The 21051-nt window shown below is 33.3% G+C and overlaps 1 protein-coding gene and 1 long non-coding RNA gene across 6 annotated transcripts in view; one reads left to right on the plus strand and one right to left on the minus strand.

Moving 5' to 3' along the window:
* LOC111059542 overlaps positions 1-21051 on the minus strand; it is a 61230-nt gene that overhangs the window by 10103 nt on the left and 30076 nt on the right. For 2 of the 5 annotated variants that reach the window (XR_005570853.1, XR_005570852.1), the window contains exon 5: positions 18603-18753. This is a non-coding gene — a long non-coding RNA (uncharacterized LOC111059542). Of the gene's footprint in view, positions 1-1960; positions 3116-16938; positions 18754-21051 lie in introns of those variants that run through there. The other 3 variants (XR_005570849.1, XR_005570850.1, XR_005570851.1) reach the window with 2 other exon arrangements.
* On the plus strand, positions 7514-10070 carry LOC120350526. The gene is made up of 2 exons (XM_039424273.1): positions 7514-7704; positions 8521-10070. Exons 1-2 carry the CDS (start codon positions 7654-7656, stop codon positions 8938-8940), a joined length of 471 nt encoding a protein of 156 aa, XP_039280207.1. The 5' UTR covers positions 7514-7653; the 3' UTR covers positions 8941-10070.

Consider the following 21051-nt stretch of genomic DNA (forward strand, 5'->3'; position numbering starts at 1 on the left):
AATTATTCGAAACAAAGCAATGTCTTTAGAGCATGAGTAAGTCTTTAACCTGAGGCCGCACTGCTGGATGGTTACAAACAGAACAGTCATTTTTTTTAATCGGGGCGTCTAGAATGAAATACGTAGGCGGTTACGGAGCAGCACACACTCTTGTCTACTATCTACCATCAGCTGTTGGATGACACAATGATTATAACAGCTGATTTTTATTTCTGTGTGTGGCCAGCTCACAAAAATATTCTCCCATAGGGATTACTCATATAAACTTTGGAGGACCGTAGGAAAGAATCCTGAAGTCGAATTATAAATTTGATAGGCCATAAACCTGGTCCTGAACATAACGAACACAGCTAAAAAATAATAGAATTCGGTGCACACATAAAAAAGTAATTGAATGTCAAAATTTGAGGCTCGATTTTTATTTATATATATTCCGAAGTGCCGCCTTGCTTGTACCAATATTACATACCATAATGTTACTTATTATTATAATGCACTACACCTATATATTTGCATAGTTACCTTAGTAAAATATTTAGTAAAGTTATTACTAAATTATTATTACTAAGTTATTATTTCGCCACGGGCGAAGCCCCCGCCAAGCGCAAAGTGCGAGTTATAAATACTAGGCGCAGGAATAATCATCTTAGAATAGAATTTCTACAAATTGCAAGATCACAAAAAAGGTGGCTTTACAAAATTATAAGTCAAAATTATTATAGGTACAAAATTATATGTCTGATTGTAATATATATAGTAATTGTTAGAAACATTTTGGGTATATTTTTCAAAAAAACTGTGAAAAATATTTTTAAGGTAGAATGTTTAAATAAAGTTGCCGATTTTTCAAATCAACTTCCTAGATTATATAAGAAGGTTATTACTCTAATCATCGTACTATGTAACCTTTTTCGATTCTCTGAAGCTAATTAATTTTGTAACTTTCAAATTGTTTTGATGTTGACTATGCATTGGAAAATGTTTTATGTCAATAAATGAACTTTTATTTCTATTAAGTTCAGCATGTAGAATAAAGAAACCCACATCTTTCCACCCTCCAATTAAGTTTCGTCAACAAAGGTGGTCAAGTCTTATTAAATTGGAAAGAGCATTAAGTTCACCCGATAGTATGTTTGATATGATATACATTCCAGTACTTGAATGGTGGTCCCTAAACATATTTTTAAGTAATGGGAATCCATTACTACTGCATTATGCCTCCTTCATTGACAAATCTATATATCTATCTATCTTCTATCTATCTATCTATAAGAAGAGATGGTGTCTGTCTTTCTGTCTGATTAAGCAGCAATTCTTCACAAAAATGGCCTGTATACCGACAAGTGTCATAGGCCTATTTTCGTTCTGAAAATCCTTTAAAGATAAGCCCTACGATCCATCAAAGTTCATATGCTTTTTTCATGAAGGAAGTTTCCATTATTTGGTTTTCAACAAATCAGATGTTATAATCATTACAAAATGTATTTCATAACATCTATTGAACACTAGATAAAGATGCACTATTGACCCATTAGTACAGGTACAGTCTGGTATCGCAGTGGGATGTGTCCTCAACTGTCGTCTGCAGCAAGTGACTCTCTAATTTTTGTACAGGCCCGACAGTCGAGACCTGCGACATTCGAGGCCAGCGATGGTAGAGGACTCCTGAAAGTGGCCTCAAATGTCGCCTGCGTTAGGCGACAGTTGACCTCAAATGTCGCCTGCGTTAGGCGACAGTTGAGGCCTCTTCAATTTTTGAACAGCCCCGACAGTTGAGACCTGCGACCGCAGAGGACTCCTAAAAAAAGAGTCCTCAAATGTCGCCTGCGTTAGGCGACAGTAGAGGACTCTTCAATTTTCGTACACTCCTGACAGTCGAGGCCTACGACCATAGAGGACTGGAAAACAGTCCTCTACTGTCACAGGCCTTGACTGTCGCGCCCCCACGCTGAACTTTTTTACATCTTTGTTGATTATTGGCTTTATCAGATTGATGTGGATTCTCCCTGTTCCACATAGTTATTGATCCTGTTCTATAGGGATGAATACTTGGTCCTAACTTAATTTTAGAATTTGAACGAAAATGTATTGGCTCTAAATTATTATGGTTATCCCTCATGGGTGAGATGTCTCCTTTCAGGCTTTGGTAGGATACTATTTTACTAGCGGTATATACTCATAGTTATTTGATGTAGGCATTGATAATAATATTTAGTTACTTAGTTTTCTTGTTTATTTTAAAGGGGAATAGCCAGGCTTTGGTTAATCCTAGATGCCTCATCTGGTCAAGTATTCGCAGTGAGGCATTGTATGTTGTCAAAGGACAGGTTGTTTCTGATTTCTGTGGTAACCTATTAGTGTCCCATTTTGCTGTTTCCAGCAATTTGTTTTTACGTCTGTGCGGTATGTTTATTTTGTAACCCTATGGTTTTGCATAAGTAAGTGTCGAGTTTGTTAGCCAAGGATTTATCTTTAGTAGATTATTTGAAATTTTGAGGTGCATGATTCCCTTTTTGTCGTTATTAGTCTTTTACAGGGCGCTACCGAGAGCACTGTCATGTTGTTTTCTGCCAAATTTTTTACGACTTAACCTGGTGTTCTACACTCAAGAAGGGGGAGTATTGTAACAATATTCATTGTTCCAATTGTGAATGATGAGGATTATGCGAATTATCATGAGAAGTCAGTCTGTTATAACAATTTATTTCACTGCTTTGCTTTTCTGTGTTGTGTTGTGTCGACTCTGTAAGTGTGTGCGTAGAAAGTATGCTACTGGGAAAATCATTGATTTTCCTGGAGCATTAGCCTGGTTCATGACATTATAAGTCTAGGAATTTGTGTCCGATTGATTATCAATCATGCCTTATTTGGTTAGGAATTTGGAAAATAGCTGTCACTTGGTGGGAGAATGTATCTTAAATTGTAGTTGTACCGTTCCTTTCTATTGGTGGAAATTATGATAAATATTTTCTAGAAAATAGTAACTCCCAATCACAGTTGACTTTGGTTGAGTTGCAATAGTTGAGAACTTAGTATGGCCGTACACAGCTGTCCACGGCAAGACGAGAGAAGTGATGTGGCTTCATTCAGCATATGTCCACTGCGGGTAACAGAACTGAACATAATGTAGTCTCTCAATAACTTTGTTTAAACTCATGTAGTGGTTAAATATTTATTATGGCTTTTGGCTGGCTCTAGTCTTTTTTTATTGGGTGTGCAACCTTCTGTTGCACATATTAGTTTGCTTGTGTTTTAGAAGTTTCTTCAAAAGTAAATGCTTTAATTACGATATGTAAGACGAGAGAGTATCAAGAGTTGTCGCCTTACAATGGAAATTTTCCTCCTATAACCGCTACTAAAGGAATGTCATAGATTATAATATAATTTAGGAAATTATTATCGATGAAAGCTTCCATCAAAATATTTATTGTAATATTATTAAAGTATAATAATTGAGAATAGTCCTTTTGATTCTCTTGTAATGGAAGATGGTATTTGTATATTCAAACTGATAAATGTTGAAAGAAAATGAATTAGAAATATAGAGTACCTATTAGAAGGAATCAAGATATTTGTTTGATAATATTTCTGAAGAGGAAGCATTAACCTAAATTTAAATGACTGTAATTTGTGATATAGATACTATTTGTTTTGCTGATTCTAATGAAAAGCTTTCTAGATTCTTAAGGAAACACCTATCATGTAATTTATCTTTTAAATTACACTATATGTAATTTATGTAAGAGAACAGACTGAACAAAATAACAACAATACTCGAAAGACATTGTTATAAAAAGTGATTCAATCAACTAGTGAATTAAAGTATTGTACCTATTGAATACTATGTACTCACCTCTTCTTACCTAATGTTAATGAACCTAAATAATGTTGAGTTTATGATATAACTGAAGTTGAGTTAATTTGTATTATCATAGTTTATTGTTTATTCTAACAGCGGTCAATGTACGAGTCCATCAATGTATGAGTTTATGAATGTCTCGTGAATGTGTGTCTTTAAGCCGCTGAGATGCCTCTGAATCGATGGCAGTCCTGGAAGCTTGGGGTATGATGTCTCCTGTCCCATCTGGACGTGTAGAGCTCAATTACCGAGCCTAGATTGAAATTGAAAAATACGCTAGTCATTTCACAGTGCGGAACATACATGAGCTTATATGTATGATTTGGAGGAAAGAAGTCATGCCGCAATGCTGGAACATAGGCCTCATTATGTCCCATTTATAAGAAAGGAGATAAACTAGAATGCTCCAACTACCGTGGGATAACTCTGCTCAGTGTAGTTTATAAAATCCTTTCAAGTGTAATCAACAAAAGAATGACGATATATGTAGAACGAATCATTGGAGAGTATCAGTGTGGTTTCCGTCCTGAAAGAGCGACAGCAGACCAAATCTTTACAATAAGACAGATCACAGAAAAGTTCTATGAGCATGACCTCGACCTACACATTTTATTCATCGATTTTAAACAAGCCTTCGATAGTATAATAAGGGGTGAGTTATGGAAAGTACTAGAGCATTATGGCTTACCGAAGAAGTTGATCAAACTTGCCAAAATGTCAATGAGCAAGACTACGGCCATGATAAAAGTTGGGTCTAGAAAAAGTAGAAAGTTTGTGTTCAATACTGGCGTAAAGCAAGGTGACGGACTGTCAGCACTCCTATTCAATGTTGCATTACATCGTGTGATAGACGTCATTGACAAGAGAGGCAGCATTTTTCATAAAATGTATCAAGTATGTGCTTATGCCGATGATGTAGCCATAATTGCCAGAAGAAAAGATATCCTCCAGGACACGTATAAATTACTAGAAAGAGAAGCACAAAAGATTGGTCTCCTAGTCAATGAAAATAAAAGAAAATACATGAAAATATCAAGAAGTCAAGCGCGAAGGGTTCCACAGAGTCTGAGAATCGATAATAGGTTGTTTGAGGGAGTGAAAAACTTCAGCTATCTGGGTGTTGAATTGAATAATCAGAATATGATGAGCACCAGTATCAAACAAAGAATATTGTCGGGAAATAGAGCATACTACAGCAACATGAAGCTTCTAAAGAGCAGGCTCATCAGTAGAAGCAGCAAGCTTAAGATTTATGAAACCCTTATAAGACCTGTAGTTACCTATGGCTCTGAATCATGGACTTTGACTAAGGAAGACCAACATAATTTAAGTGTATTTGAACGAAAGGTGCTTAGAAAAGTGTACGGTCCTGTAAAAGAAGGAGAAAAGTGGAGAAGGAGAACCAATGCTGAACTTGAACTATTAATAAAAGGCCGTAGTATAGTACGCTTCATAAAGGCACAGAGACTAAGGTGGTTCGGACATATTTATAGGATGGAGGAAACCAGAATGCCAAAAATAGTGCTTAAAGAGAAGCTTCACTCAAGAAGAAAACAAAGCAGACCAAGAATTCGATGGGAAGATGAGATAAGGGATGATTTGATAAGGATGGGTTATAGAGGATGGAGAGGATTTATAATGGATAGAAACGTTTGGAGGAATGTTGTGGAGGAGGCCAAAGCCCACAATGGGCTGTAGAGCTATAACAGAAAGAAAGAGAAGAAACAGCTTTGAGGTAACAACTATTTTCCAAATTAAACAAACGTCCCAGGAACTCCGGATGTGACAGAATGGGTTTTAGTGACTATAGACTTTCAAAAAGGGAGAGTAAAACGTGAACCATTTAATCAATTAAAACGTGCTGAATTAGAGTCTTTTTTTTGTTGAATCGTAACTTTGAGATTTGGAAATTGGGGATTAATAGATTACAAATTTTATTAATTTGGTTTGAGTAATAGATTTTCGGTTGTATCTTTACATTGAAATGTGAGGCCATATTTTCTCTGTAAGGATCCAGCTGGGAATTTCAGTTTTCTTTAAATTTATATTCTATAATCTACTAAACTACTTAGAGTTGAACTAGTACATAAAATGTTTAAGAGTCCATTGTTAATAATATTTTCATCTTTAAGTTGTAAAGAATCGGTTGAAGTTTCAAGGACCCTAGCCTTTTCTAAATTTGTATGATATAACATATTTTGAATAGTCTTCCCATGTAGAATTCCGTGATGTGATACTTTAGGAATATTTGTCTTTGCAGCTTTCATAATATAAAGATACAGAATAGATATTATCGGGGAGTGAAGTTGTGTTTCTTTCTGGCTCAAAATTTTGCAAAATTACTCAAAAATTTCTAATTTGTAGAGATTTGAGTGAAATATTTTTGTTTTTAATCAGTTTTTAAATATCAAAATTCAAAATTTTTAGTCTAGTCATTAGTTTTGAAGTGGAAATTGGACTTTTTTAAGTGAAAGTGAAATCTTAACCTTATTCTTTTTTGAAACTTTTATTTGTAAAAATTTGGGTGAAAACAGTTTTGGGCTATGCCTGTTGTCTTCTCCCAATCATATTATTATATGTATTATAATAATGATCTGTAATTGCCAATGAAATAAAAAGATCGATAGTCATTATTAATATTTGATGATATTTTGATAGTGTTTTAAAAGTTCCTAAGAGTGTTCTAAATGTTCTAAGAGTTTTCTGAATCTTATGTTGATCTTTCTTTTAAAATATTTATTGTTATTCATGATAAACTTCTGAGAAACATCTATGGTAACTTTCAATTCTTCTTTCTGAAATTGGAGTCCTTTAAGCTTCTTATGATTCAATCTAAAACGTTTTCAATGTAAAGCAGATAGAGTAGGCTATCGAATTAGCTATATCGGAGATAACTTTCTAAATTTTAGTGATTCTATTTTCGGTTTTCATTATACAACTTAATTTTTGTTTTATTAACTGTTGAATTTAACTGTAAGAGGCGACAATATACTTGATATCTTCTCTCTATTTCGTTGTCTCTTTTTGTCATTCCTGGATTCCCATTCTCTAGCACTAAGTATGTTTATCAAGCATCGCTTTTTTACATTATATTGTGTGTGCTTCTAAATTCTAAATTCCAAATTAACCTTCTAAATTCATAGCATTGCACAAATAAGAATAATGAAATTCTACTCCAGTCTACTTGTTTCCAGTATTCCAGGTTGAGAATGTGCTAGAGAATGAGAAGTGATCATGTCATTGATGGTCTTAAAATTTGATTCAAGCTTATTCCTGTAGGCTAACTCATTTGTTTTCTATTCTGTCTAACTTGTGTCAACAATAAATTTGGGAATTTATTTTTCTATAGTTTGTCATTTTTTATTATGAAGTATTATACTTGGTCTGAAGCACCTTTTGAGCTATGCATATATATGGACAAGGTTAAAGGACATTAATTTGTAGGGGGACTTACCTTACTAGTCTAATTTACATAAAATTTAGGCTCTAGAAAAGGATTATAATTTTAATCCGTATATGGCTATGCATGGTCTACAACTCATGTTAACCAGAACCCTTACTATTATAACAATAATTGACTATTCCTTTCTACATCTGCCTAAAAATCATAATTTGTTATTAATGTATATTACTGTATGGTTTTTTTCAGTTTTCCTCTTACAGACAAGAAAAGGCTTCAAGAGTGGTTGGTAAAAATTCGACGAGAGGGATTTGTTCCAACTATCTACAGCGTTATCTGCTCAGAACATTTTGAACCATCATGTTTCTGGCAAAATCCAAATAAGAAGCTTTTGATGCCCTCAGCTATTCCTACAATCTTCAATTTTCCTGGATCACTTAAGAAGGTTAGTTTGAATTCCTGGAATTTTTAAACTCTTATTATTTCTACAAACAATATAAATTGGGGTATGGTCACAATACAAGCAAGTTTGCTGGCACATTTCATGCTCCAGGTTTGATTCAATGTAAATTCTACTTGCCAGCAAGTTTTATGCTTCTTAAATGTAATAATGAACCAAACCTGGAACACAAAACTTGCTCGTAGTGTGACCATATCCTTATGAAAACAAATTCTTATGTACTGAATTCTCATGAGTGAGTCTCTCTCTGATAAAGTACAAGTAATAGAACATGAGTTAAGACTAGCTTATTCCAAACCAGAATCTCATAAATAATTCTGAGTCAAATTACAATTGATGGCCTCTTGATCATTACAACAAAATACAACAGGATTAGAGGAAAGCAAATTAAATTTCTCCTACTTGCATGCAATAAACTTCATGCTTACAGCAAGTTGTATATTATTATGATTCATTAAATTTTTTGCACATCATACAATAGATATAGAGTACAACCGCTATTACTAGCCTATTCATCTACTTTTCTAGTATACTATGTCCTTTTTTCGTATACTGAAATTGTGTGATAGATTCAAACTTCTGTTTATGTATTGTGTATGAATTGGAATAAGGCAATTTATTGTTTTGATTTGAAATAAAATTGATAAATTTTAGTAGACCTCTGCTATTCTTCTACTTTTTCCAGAAAAAACTCCTAATTCATGTTGTACTATTTATCAAATACTTCAAAGCTTTACATCACAGCGTATACCATACCTACTATTATACTATTATTTATGTATATATTTTTTGTTTTTGCAGAGGGTGCACACACGGCCGCCTCCAAAAGAAAGATCTGCTGCTTTGGATTCTGGGAATGGTGATGTAGAAATGCAGGAGGAATCTGGACATTCTACTGTGGAAGCTTCCATGAAAGATCTTCTACATGACCATTCATATGAGATTAATAGTGAAGATAAACTTTCAAAATGTGAGTATGTACTCAATAGGAAGGTGAAAAGTATTGAAAAATACAAAGCTAGGTTAGATAATAACGCTGCCAAGATTAATGTTAGGGATAGAAAAATTAAATCCATGTCCAACATGATAGAAGAGTTAAAGGAGAAGGTACACATTACCAAAGGACTTGAGAGTGTTCTTGAGAATAAATTTGCAGATATTTTCATTGAACTTACCAATCTAGAAAAAAGTGGAAGAAATGCTGGATATAGTAAACGTTAAGAAATGCTGGATATAGCAACGTTAAAAGGTTTGCTCTCACCATGTATTTTTACTCTCCAGCTAGTTATAAATTTGTCAGGGACTGTTTTAATAATTGTTTACCACATCCAGCAACCTTGAGAAGGTGGTATAATGTGGTAAATGGCAATCCAGGCTTCACTGCAGAAGCATTCGCTCTTATCAAACAAATGACTGATAGTAAAGATTATCAGATTCATGCATGCCTCATGATGGATGAGATGTCCATAAAAAGAGATGTGATTTGGAATGGAAAGGAGACTCTGGGGTATGTTGATATGGGGCATATTTATTGTGAGGGGAGAGAGAAAGGGCTTGAAGCTAGGGAGGTACTTGTTGTGATGGTAGTTGCATTGAATGCATCCTGGAAGATACCAATAGGGTATTTTTTGGTGAATGGCATCAGCAGCAAGGACAAATGCACCATCATCAACCAGAGTTTGTCATTGCTGCATGATGTCAATGTAAATATTGTATCTGTAACATTTGATGGATTATCCAGTAATGTAAATATGGCTCGAGAATTAGGATGTAGTTTCGATGTAAGTAGTTTTAATTCATTTTTTCAGCACCCTCTGACAAAACAAAATGTATATATAATTTTAGATGTATGTCATGTGTTGAAATTGGCTCGCAATGCTCTTGATGATATGGGTGTTTTAATAGACAAGGATGGGAACCTGATAAGATGGCGTTTTTTCTCTCAATTATTAGATCTGCAAGAAAGTGAGGGTTTGGCACTCGCAAATAAATTGAGAAAAAGCACATTCTATATCACCCTCAAAAAATGAAGGTGAAGTTGGCTGTCCAGCTGTTGAGTGCTTCAGTTGCTAAAGCACTTGAAGTTTTGGAGCAGGATCTGAAACACCCCCAATTTGTTGGCTGCTTGGCAACAAGTAAATTTTGCAGCATTGTCAATAGGCTTTTTGACATAGGGAACTCAATGCATCCTATTGCCAAGAGTTATAAAAGCGCACTGAATGATAACAATGCTTTGCATGTATTCAAATTTCTGGAAGAGGCTGAAGACTACATGCTAGGGTTGCAAAGGGAAGATGGGAAACCATTGATTAAATCTCCCCGAAAAACTGTGATTGTTGGCTTTTTATGCCTCATACATGGCATCAGAGGCATGTACAAGGACTTGATTGTATCTAGAGAGCTAAAGTACATTCCTATGTATAAAATGTCACAGGATCACTTAGAAATGTATTTTGCATGTATAAGGGGCCGCTTAGGCTGGAACAATAATCCAAATGTAATACAATTCAAAGCTGCTTATAAACAGCTCCTTGTAAAAAATGGTATAAAGGTAAGCAGTAATGGAAACTGTGTTCCACAAGATCCAACTGAATTGCTAACGGTTGATTTTAGTTTGCAGTTGGATCCAATAATGTTCGCCACCAATAAGTTGACAGGGAAAGAGCCTATTGAGAAAGATCTGAGTGATGAGGATCTCTTCTCAGATTGTAATATTGATGTGAGGCTTTCAGAGTACATTGAGAACATTATTGTTTATATTGCAGGATATGTTGCTGGCAAAGTTGCCAAGGTATTTAATTGTATGATTTGCATGGGAGCTTTGTTCTCTGGCTGTTCCTCCTCAAGCCACCACTTTTTAATAAACAGAAAGGACAATGGGGGACTTGCATATCCCTCACAAAGTGTGATAAGTATTTGTAGGGTATCTGAGAAAAATCTAAGATTTGTAAGCTGCCAAAAAATGAAAATTGATTCAATGGTTAATCATATTTTGACACAATGTAAATTTGAAACTTTGTTTGTGGAGCTCAATAGCCACATTTTTGAGAATGAATTTCCTAACAACCATGCTGTGATATTGACAAGGAAAATCATTGAATTTTATTTAAGACTGAGAATGTTCCATAAGGCCAGATTGGAAAATGATAAAAGAAGTGTTTCCATACGAAACAAATTAAACAAATGTGTTTTGTTCAGGAATGAATAAACAATTTATAGTCTCTTCATTCAAAATTGAACACATTTGTTTAATTTTTTTGAATATTGTTGTTCTATCTGTAATTATGCATAAAATCATGTGCGAATCATTATTTTCAAATGCAGTTTGTGTGAGATATTTTTTAGTATATTGTAAGTAAATTATTTGTAAATACTGTTTGTTATAATGTTGTAATGTAGGGAACATGTACCTAATGTAAAGTATTCTCAAATACCGTATATTGTAAATGTGAATATATCAAGTAAATATTGATTGTGAATGTGTGATTTTTAAGTAAATAATATGATTTATTATAATATACGATTTATTCTTAAATAGTTGTAGCAAACTTTTTTGTTTCCCTACTCCAGTCTAGCCTATTCTAGTTTGATCTAACTTAATGCTCGGTAACAGAATGATGCATAATCAAATATTTCTTGTTTTGAATTGGGAAATTTTTCAATTCTTTAAAAAAGTACGGTAAAGTTTTGACGTTTTAAACTGATAGATCATGATGATTTTCAATATCTTGATGGAAATCCTACAGTTTTACGAATTCAGTACTTTTCTAAATAGCAGTGCAGTATTAATCTTTCACAATATTTGTAGTATGATATATTATGTGTTTGCTGTCTTCTTCATGGTAAAATGAATAGTGAAAACTATTAAATTAAATATCATTGAGAATTACCCTGAACTATGAAAATATTTCAGTTGTATGAAACTTGAAGCCAGCTTACAGACTGATGTATTGTACTCATTCTGTATCGAGCATCATGTTTTGAAATTTGTCACAATAATAACATAATTTTGAATATTTAAAAAATAATTCAAAAAATGAGGCTCGATACTTCATACAATAAGTCATTGTGTAAGCCGGCTTAGAAATAATACAAAGACCATTGTCGCTTGACCCTGCGATAGCTGGAGCTATTAAAAATTAATCAGATGATGATATATTATTATTTTCTAATGATAAAACCATAACTATTTTATTAATAGTGGGTACGGTAGACCTACCTACTCATTAAGTTACATTCAGGCCGCTGTTGTAAATAATAATAATAAAAAATAATAATAGGTACCTACCTACGTACCGTAGGCCTATAGCGCCTAGTAAATCGGTTCTGGTGCTGTCCTCATAATACGGTATGTAGAATAATCAATTGGAAAAATTAACTCTAGACCATTCATTTAAGAAATTGTCTACAAGTTCATTAATAGGCTATTTATCTTCTATTTGATCGTTGAAACTGAAACAAACCCAGTACGGTACAGTATTGTAGGTACGGTACGGTAAGTTAGATGACTGAAACTTGAACCAATAAGGTGTACGGTTCGGTTTATCAATAACTATAACAATAGTAATAGTGACTCGAATCTTGAATTACAAGTTTTGAAACAGCATTATCGCGGTGTATTTGATATAAGATATAATTATTATGTCTTTGTGTGATAATAACAGTCAGTTATCCCATTCCTTTCAATACTGGTTTTGAATTTGCCGCCTGGAAGCTCCCTGAACATGGCGACGATGTTGACTTTCAATTTGCAGAGTTCAGGCCTGTACAGCGGTATAGGGATGGTAGGGGCTTGATTCATTACTATCAAATATTCAAGTGTCATTATAAATAATTTGGTTATAACTTCAAATTTGGTTGAAGTATATTATTATAATAATAATTATTTAATTATAATTATTTAATTATTTTTATAAATAATTTGGTTATAACTTCAAATTTCCTAACACTTTTCCATTAATAAATAATTATTCCCAAACATTGATTGTTTTACCCAAGGTTCCTCATGTATTCTAGGTACATTGGCTTTTCCAAAGAAAATAGAAGGTAGCTTTCTATAAAACCAATGGAGAATAATGCATAACAGTTTGTTGATATTCACTTCAAACTGTCAAACATGAAGTACCGTTGCGATAACTTCAAAAACCTTCCGAGTGTTTATCAGTTTTTGCGTATTTTATCTTATAAATGTATAAGTAACTGTGCTTATAAAGTGACTAGATAAGTGACTAGAAAGAGACTAGATAAAGTGACTTGTGACTGTGACTCCGTGTGAAGTACCGTAAGTACCCAATTTCAATTCAATTACAAATTAATTTCTTTACAGTTTTCAAACTTTCATCTTCCCAACTTCAAATAGGTACTGAATCATAGTTTAGTTGATTCAATAAAGATAACTTTTTGATAGGAATCGGATACTTTGATCGGATACTAGACTACATAGTTCTATGCAACTGAAGGAGAAATATAATGCGACAACACAGCACAGCACATTACCCTCAGATGTCAGGTAAGACAGGTGTGCTTATTGCAAACATGGTCAAACGAAAATGATGTGTATCAAGTATAACTCACACCTGTGATTCACCCAAGAAATAAATTGCCTTTACCAGTTTCATAGTATACATTGAACATTCAACACAATGAAATGTCTGTATTTTTTATGTTTTCAATATATTTTTATAAAATGTATAATTCATTCCACCCTTTGCATGGTATCTTTTTGGATACATTGTCAAGAGTAGGGAGACATCTGAGCATAATGATGACACTGTATCCAAAAAGATACAACTACCCGAAAATGTAAAACTGCCAAACTCCGTGATCTACCAATTGCCGTGATTCCAAACTTTGAATGTCGAATACTAGAGAACTATCTAACGTCTTGCATTTGAACCGAGCTAAAATACAATAGCACACTTTTATTTTTGTCTTTATGTTACCTACTACCCTATTCGCGCCAATTCCAATTTTTAGATTAATGTTGAACTAAAGCATGTACAGAGTTGGTTCCATTTTTCAATTTTGTTACCATCTTCAACAAACATAGAGGTAAGTTGAATAAGCTTTTAATTATAATTAAATAAGTTTAAATAACACATTTTTATGTTATATTGAGCCTTAGAAAACACATTTCAATAGTTATTACATTTTAAATTGATTTTCTCAGTTTTGGTTTTGTTAAAATGGTTTTGGTGAAACCCAAGACCGTGATGATATCACGGAGTTTAGTTTTTGGTAATACTTTTCTTAAATACAGTTTATAATCATTGTAAATTATTTAAAGAATGCACTTGATATGAAGATTAGTTTTCTTAATGTAGGTTGAATGTCTGCTAATATCCGTGAGTGAAGTTTCTCATTCGTTCCATCTCATTACAAATAATTAAAAAATCAGGTTAAATTAATGATATTCACATGTTTGACTGCTTTAAATAGAACCAGGTTCATTAAAATCTGCGTTGAGCAATCAATGAGAGAGGTTGTATTTCTGTTTCGCTCCTGCTTATCGGTAGATAAGAGCTGTACTAAAAATGAGTAACTGCGTTAAATGTTTAAAACCGGTGAATCGGAGTACCAAGGATAAAGTGAGTTGTAAAGTATGTTCGGGTTATTTCCACACCACTTGTGTTATGTTGAATGAGTCTGGATCCCCAAGGTAGAGAAGAGCTGCGCAAAATATCCTTGTTGGTTCGTTCAATAATGATATAGTCAAACATTTAAAATTGAAGAATAAACTAGCTCGTAAGAGAAAAATTTCAAGATAATCAATATTATGTAGAAAGATTTCAGGAAGTTGGGACCACCTTGAAAATGCAGATAGCTGTAGCTTATCATAAACTAACAGCCATACAGAATGATGCTAAGACTAATGTAAGAGCTTTTTGGAACTACATAAAAAACAAAAGATTAAATAATACTGTACTCAGCGAATATGAATTGAATGGTGTTAAGATTCCGGTTAGTGAAGTACCACAAAAATTTGCAAACTATTTTGCTTCAGTTTATAGCAATGATGCTCCATTTGGCTTTGATGAACTTGTTGAAACAGATGCTGAAATCAGTAGCACAGTTGATAGCTTTGGTATAAAAATATAACTGTAGATAAGGTTGTTGAATCCATTAGGAATTTGAAACCTAAAAGGTCATGTGGGCCATACAACATTCCACCGTATATCATCAAGGGCTGTTCAGAAATTTTGATCGAGCCTCTTCAATATTTATTCAATCTCTCCATTGACAAAAACAGATTCCCAAGTAGATGGAAAGAAGCAAGAGTGACTCCAATCCCTAAAGCCGGTAAATTGAGCAGCTTATCGAATTACAGGCCAATATCTAATTTGAACTCAACTGCGAAAATATTTAAATATATATTGTATAAACGTATCTACAATCATTTTAAACCAATAATATCTGGAAATCAACATGGTTTCCTGACTAAACGTTCAACAGTTAGCAATCTTCTATTGTTTACTAATTTTGTTTCTGCAAACCTTGATAGAGGCTCACGTACTGATGCCATTTACCTTGATTTTTCTAAAGCCTTCGATTAAGTAGACCACAAAATCATTTTAAAGAAAATGTTTGCCTTGGGATTCAGGTCTGAATCGGTAGCCTTTTTCCATTCATACCTACTTGATCGATTGTTTCTTGTACTCTTTAACAACATTAGATCAGGTACATTTTCTAGTAATTCAGGAGTACCTCAGGATAGCAACTTGGGGCCGCTCCTATTTCTACTCTCAATTAATGACATTTCTTCTTGTGTAAAAAATAGCAACTGCCTAATATATGCAGATGAATTGTCAAAATTTATCGCGCCATAAATGACTGTCGAGACACTGAGTTATTACAACAAGGCATAGACAGGATACATGATTGGAGTCTGAGAAATAAACTGGTACTCAATATACAGAAGTGTAAATACATGATTTTCACAAGGCAGCGGACGCCGTACGTTTTCAGCTACTCAATGCAGGGTAACCAACTTGAAAGAGTTTATTTAATTAAGGATTTGGGCATTTTCATTGACTCCACCCTCAATTTCAAGGAGCATCTTAATTATGTTGTTAAAACTTCCAATAAGATGTTAGGCTTCTTGATAAGAAATGTTATACATTTCACAGATATTGGGCTTATCAAAATGCTGTACTACTCTTTGGTGAGAAGTCGATTAGAGTAATGTGCTGTGATTTGGAATCCATATCAGAATTCTTTTGTAAACTGTGTTGAACGCATACAAAATAGATTTCTCAGAAATAAATTTTATAAAAAACATATTTATTGTCAATATGATCAGTCCATGCGTGATCTGAGAAGCACTTTTCAAATAATGTCTTTGAGTAAAAGACGTGATTACCTATCACTAATTGTGCTCCATAAAATTCTTAATACTCAGATAGATGTTCCTAATTTTGTTCAATACATGTATTTCTTTGTCCCATTAAACCGACCACGTTTAAACCATGTTATTTGCAATAGAAAGATCTAGAACAGTGCAACATACAAATTGTTTCCTTCAACGAACATTGCGCCGCCTGTACAATAGTTTAAATCCGATTCTTGACCCATTTGGTGATAATTTACGCAAATTTTGTTTTAAATCCATGCAAGCTCTTCAATTTTAACTGTCACATTATTTTGCAGACCTTCAATATATTCTTCATTTCATTTTCCCCCGTTCTTTTTTTTATCAAACTTTTCGTTTTCTTCATTAAGTTTTTTTTCAATTTTCAAAATGTAGTTCTTATTTATAATCAACGTTTTTCTAACTATCTTATCTTCTTTTAAGCAACTTCTTTCTGTTTTCTTAATCAAGTTTATCTATTTTTAATATCAAGTTCTCATTTCTAAAACAGTTTTTTCTCTAAGCAACTATTTTCTGTATTCTTTATCTAGTTTTGTTTTGCTTTTCAATTTTATGTTCTTGATAATATTATTTCTAAATCATTTGTGTCATACTTTTTGTGTAAATGAGGTTTGTTTTGGCGTTTCACTGACGGTCGGTCGAGCTCTGTAACCGGCCTTAGCATAAGGAAATGCTGACGGTTCATCGGCTACTACTAAGTACAAATAAATGTTTTCCTATTGAATTCGTGTACTTTTTTCCACATCAAGTGACAATCGGAAAATGACACCTGATAATTGGATAAATGGGATAAGCATCCGAGACTAGTTGTGTTTTTAAGTAAATGAAAAGGATACTAGTAATTCTATGTAATGAAACGTTCAAATAGTCATTTTAAAATAAATGGCAATTAAAATCATTCATAGTTTTTCTTTTAGTTCGTACTATTGACTTTTTATGGCCAACTGTAGGGCTGATAACTATTAAATACCCAAAAGTGTAACTAAAGTCAAACTGAATTAGATTAAATTGTTACATAGATACTTGTCGAACGTGGGATTCAATTTTCCTAATAGATTTAAAATATCACTGTAAGTGTTTGTCTTTTGAATTGAATATTACAAAACAAATATTTTTTTATCCTATAGAACAGTGGTTCTCAATTGAATATTACAAAACAAATATTTTTTATCCTTTAGAACAGTAGTTCTCAACTTGTGGGGGGGTGGCGAGGAAGGATTTCAGGGTGGGCGTGAGCTCTTCTAGAGAAATAATAAATACAAATTAAATGAAGCAAAAACTTTCGCAGTCAAAATTAGAATTGTTGATGAATGTTAATACAAAAGAGGCTGTAAGAACTTTTATCGGTTTTACATACTAGCCTAACTACTCAATACCAATTTATATACATCATGTATATTTTATTTTTAAAGGCTGTATTTTATTTCATTTATCTATAACATTGTAAAGGCAGGAATTGGCTTATACTGTTATACATGTATGGAATAGGAAAAACACGATTGACGCATTATCACTTATGAAGTAATAAACTGATTAACTTGCAATTCCAGATGAAGATTCTGAATTTACTGAGAATGGATAAGCTTATTTTTATTAATAAATAAAAATAAGGCTTATTTTTTATAAGCCTTAGGCTTATTTTTTATAAGCCTTAGGCTTATTTTTAATAAATAAGCTTATTTTTCATTTTTATTAATGAATTAATTCCAATTTAATGATTGAAACATTGTTTTCAATTTGTGATTCAAAGTTTATGCAACAATAAAAGGTCAACCAAACAGAGCTTTCTCCAAGTGACATAAGGACTTAAGGAGATTGCATTCTACAACACAAAATTATTCCTGGTGCAAAGGTTTACAGTTAACTGGGTTACCTGTTAGTATTCATGAAAAAAAAAAGAAAAAAGAAAATTCCATGTTTTTTCTATTCCAACACGATTCTTTCTTGGCTGATGTATGAGCTGAATATGGGTGGGGGAGGTGTTAGTGATGTGAGGAAAATTCAGGATTCTAAAGCTCATAGCACAAAGGATGCGTGCTTCCGGTGTGCGCGCGAATTCCAACTCACATAGATGAAAAGTATTCAACCAGATGATTTAATTTAGGAGTGCTTTGAGCTTAAGGGGGGTGTGAAGCAGGAAACGTTGAGAACTCCTGCTAAAGGACTTCACAAAAGTTTAGAAGTACCTAATCTTGCACGGCAAATACATTCCATACGTTCATATGTTTGCAAAAATAGCTGATTTTGTTCAAATAGCATAAATATAAATCAACTATAAATTATTTTCATTTCGTACATAAGTAACTGCGTTACCTACCATAATCAATTGTGGTGCTCAATAATGTTGATATTATCAATAAAAGATTGAATTTGAATATAAAATATTTCAAAATACAGCTATCACAATTTATGTTGAATTATTCGAAATTTTATAAATTATGATTTGAAGCAGTAGCCGTCCTTGATGATTGTGGGGTTCGCATGATGTACTGTGTATAAATTCTTTTGTTCCTACCTTTGGCGCATGTCTGTGAGAGTGTGTCCTCTGAATGAATGAGAGCTTTTCCAATAACAGTAGTTGCTATTTGATGCCTTTTCCTTCGGTTGCTATTTGATGCATGTCGTCACCATTTTTAAGATCCTCTTCTTTGTCAGTTCCTTGCATGCTGCAAAGCATATTAACAACACATTAGCAAAATGCAGTGGCGGCTCATGTTAAGGTTGCACGGATCCATTTTGATAATAGATTATTTTTTGGAAGTAAATGGAGTGATTACATTTTTAAACTGGGTTCTCTAATATTATCTTTAATTAATTGTGTAATAGCTTCACAATTTCATCATTTATCCCATAATAGCAACTATACATAATATGCATATGGCATGTCAGCATGAAAACACATAAAAAACACAAAATTTATTTGCCACTTTCCTGGCAGTCACTTCTAATTCTATTCAATATGGCCCACTACCTTCTCTCCAGACTGAAACCCTCAACTCTCTTTGTTGGATCAGCTATGATTTCTTGGTTTTTGACAGTATGCTCTCTCCACTTCTTGAATCAACTATCTCCTATTGAGAAATTGTCAGCATTAAGCTGTTGGATCCTTAACCAGAAAGGGAGCCTGGACCTCAGCCTGATTCCAGGTGGATTCCTCAGCACATCTTTCAGCAAGAAGTCATAGATAAACGTTTTTTGCGACTGAGCAAATAATAGCAACTGAGCAACTGTGAAACTTGAAGCCGTGAACAAAATTGGAAGTTGCAGTCCTCCTGCAACCAAACTCCTATACTCGCACTATAACTATGTGTTATATATATAATATAATATATATATATATATAATATATATATATATATATATATATTGATATATTTTCTACCCGAGCCCATCAGACCAATTTGGTGGCACATTTTCTGCAAGCACACACTTGTGGCGCTAGTAGTTAATACTTAATAGTATAGTAGTTGTGAAATTACCATGTACCGGATTCTCATGGATGTGAAGGATCGCTATGTGCTCTTTTATGTGTGTGCAGTCTGTTGGTGAGGCTATAATAGCCTCAATAACGTGATAGTTTATTATCATGATAGAAAAACATTATAATGATTATCATTTTTTATTGTTATGATATTTTCGGAACAAAACAAGTAGATCTCTAAAAGAATGAATCAACCTCGAATTTATTAAATACAAAGTTCCAGTTGCACAAAAGCCAGTTGAATTTTAATCATTTCCAAAGCATTTAAACATTTTGTGGAAGAATAATGATATAGTGATTGATATTATTCTTTCACATACATTTTATGTAGGCTATGACTTATGCGCTAATTGGAGGTTGAGAAAATGACCCTCGTATATCAGTAAAAACTAAGATAATAATGCATAATTCTTTCATTAAAATAATTTTATGAAAATATTGCAGACGCTTATTGTTCTATCTAACTATGAATGATAGTTGTTGTGAATTTCGATTCAGTTTTCTATCACAAAAAGAGGTTTTGATTCCTCAAATTGGCAATGTTTGAAAACTCTTCAATATAAACTGAACTATGTCTCATGCTAATCAGTGAATTAATTTTCTCATACAATATAATATTTTTCCATGCACATTATGTTTTTTGGTTCATATTACTTTATATCAGCATTTTTTAGTTTGAATACTTTGAAAGATTATGCATGGAATAAGTGGAGAGACTCAGTCAAATGAAGCGTTATTAACTTCTGAGCGACTGATGAAAAATCAATGAGCTATTCCAACAATAATTTGTTTTGTGAAGATTAATCGGAAAACTCCTAATCTACCGTAGGTCTGCCTTTCATATACAAAAGTCAATTTGCTTGGGCTGATAAATTGAGAAGTAACACAGCCATATCTAGTTGGTTGCCCTGTCCAACGGTTGGTAACCTTGTGAAGGAAGGACCTATTAGGTCCTAATAGGTCAAAGAAGGTATTTTCAAAAAGAAGGTTTCCCTGATTAGTTCTTGTACCATTTAATCAGTAATGATTAAAAGTTATATTCAACAGACTTCTGTGCAAACAGGTTGTTAGATATTGAATAAATAATAAACACAGGTGATATATTGTTAATAGCCTATTTGATTCTTATGAAACTGTTCTAATTGGAAAGGTATAGAAAAACGATGATTAGTTGAAAGCAGTTGAACAACTGAATTAATAAATTGAAATAAATTAATTAGTAAAACTAGATTCACGCACAACATTGACAGTGGAAATATAATTCCCAATTGTTCTAATTGAACTATTCCCACTCAGCCCGGCTGAGTGAGTATCAATAATACCATATTGAAACTTATGGAGATTATATTTCCACTGTTCGCTATCACTGTTACATGCGAATCCAGCTTTAAGAGCCTGTTCACATGACAGCGATTTACGCTCGGTTGTCTCGCGATTGACCAACCGAGCGGTTGCCAGATATAGGGAAACACATGGTGCCGTA

The sequence above is a fragment of the Nilaparvata lugens genome, chromosome 3, assembly GCF_014356525.2.
Source record: "Nilaparvata lugens isolate BPH chromosome 3, ASM1435652v1, whole genome shotgun sequence".
NCBI classification, from domain to species: domain Eukaryota; kingdom Metazoa; phylum Arthropoda; class Insecta; order Hemiptera; family Delphacidae; genus Nilaparvata; species Nilaparvata lugens.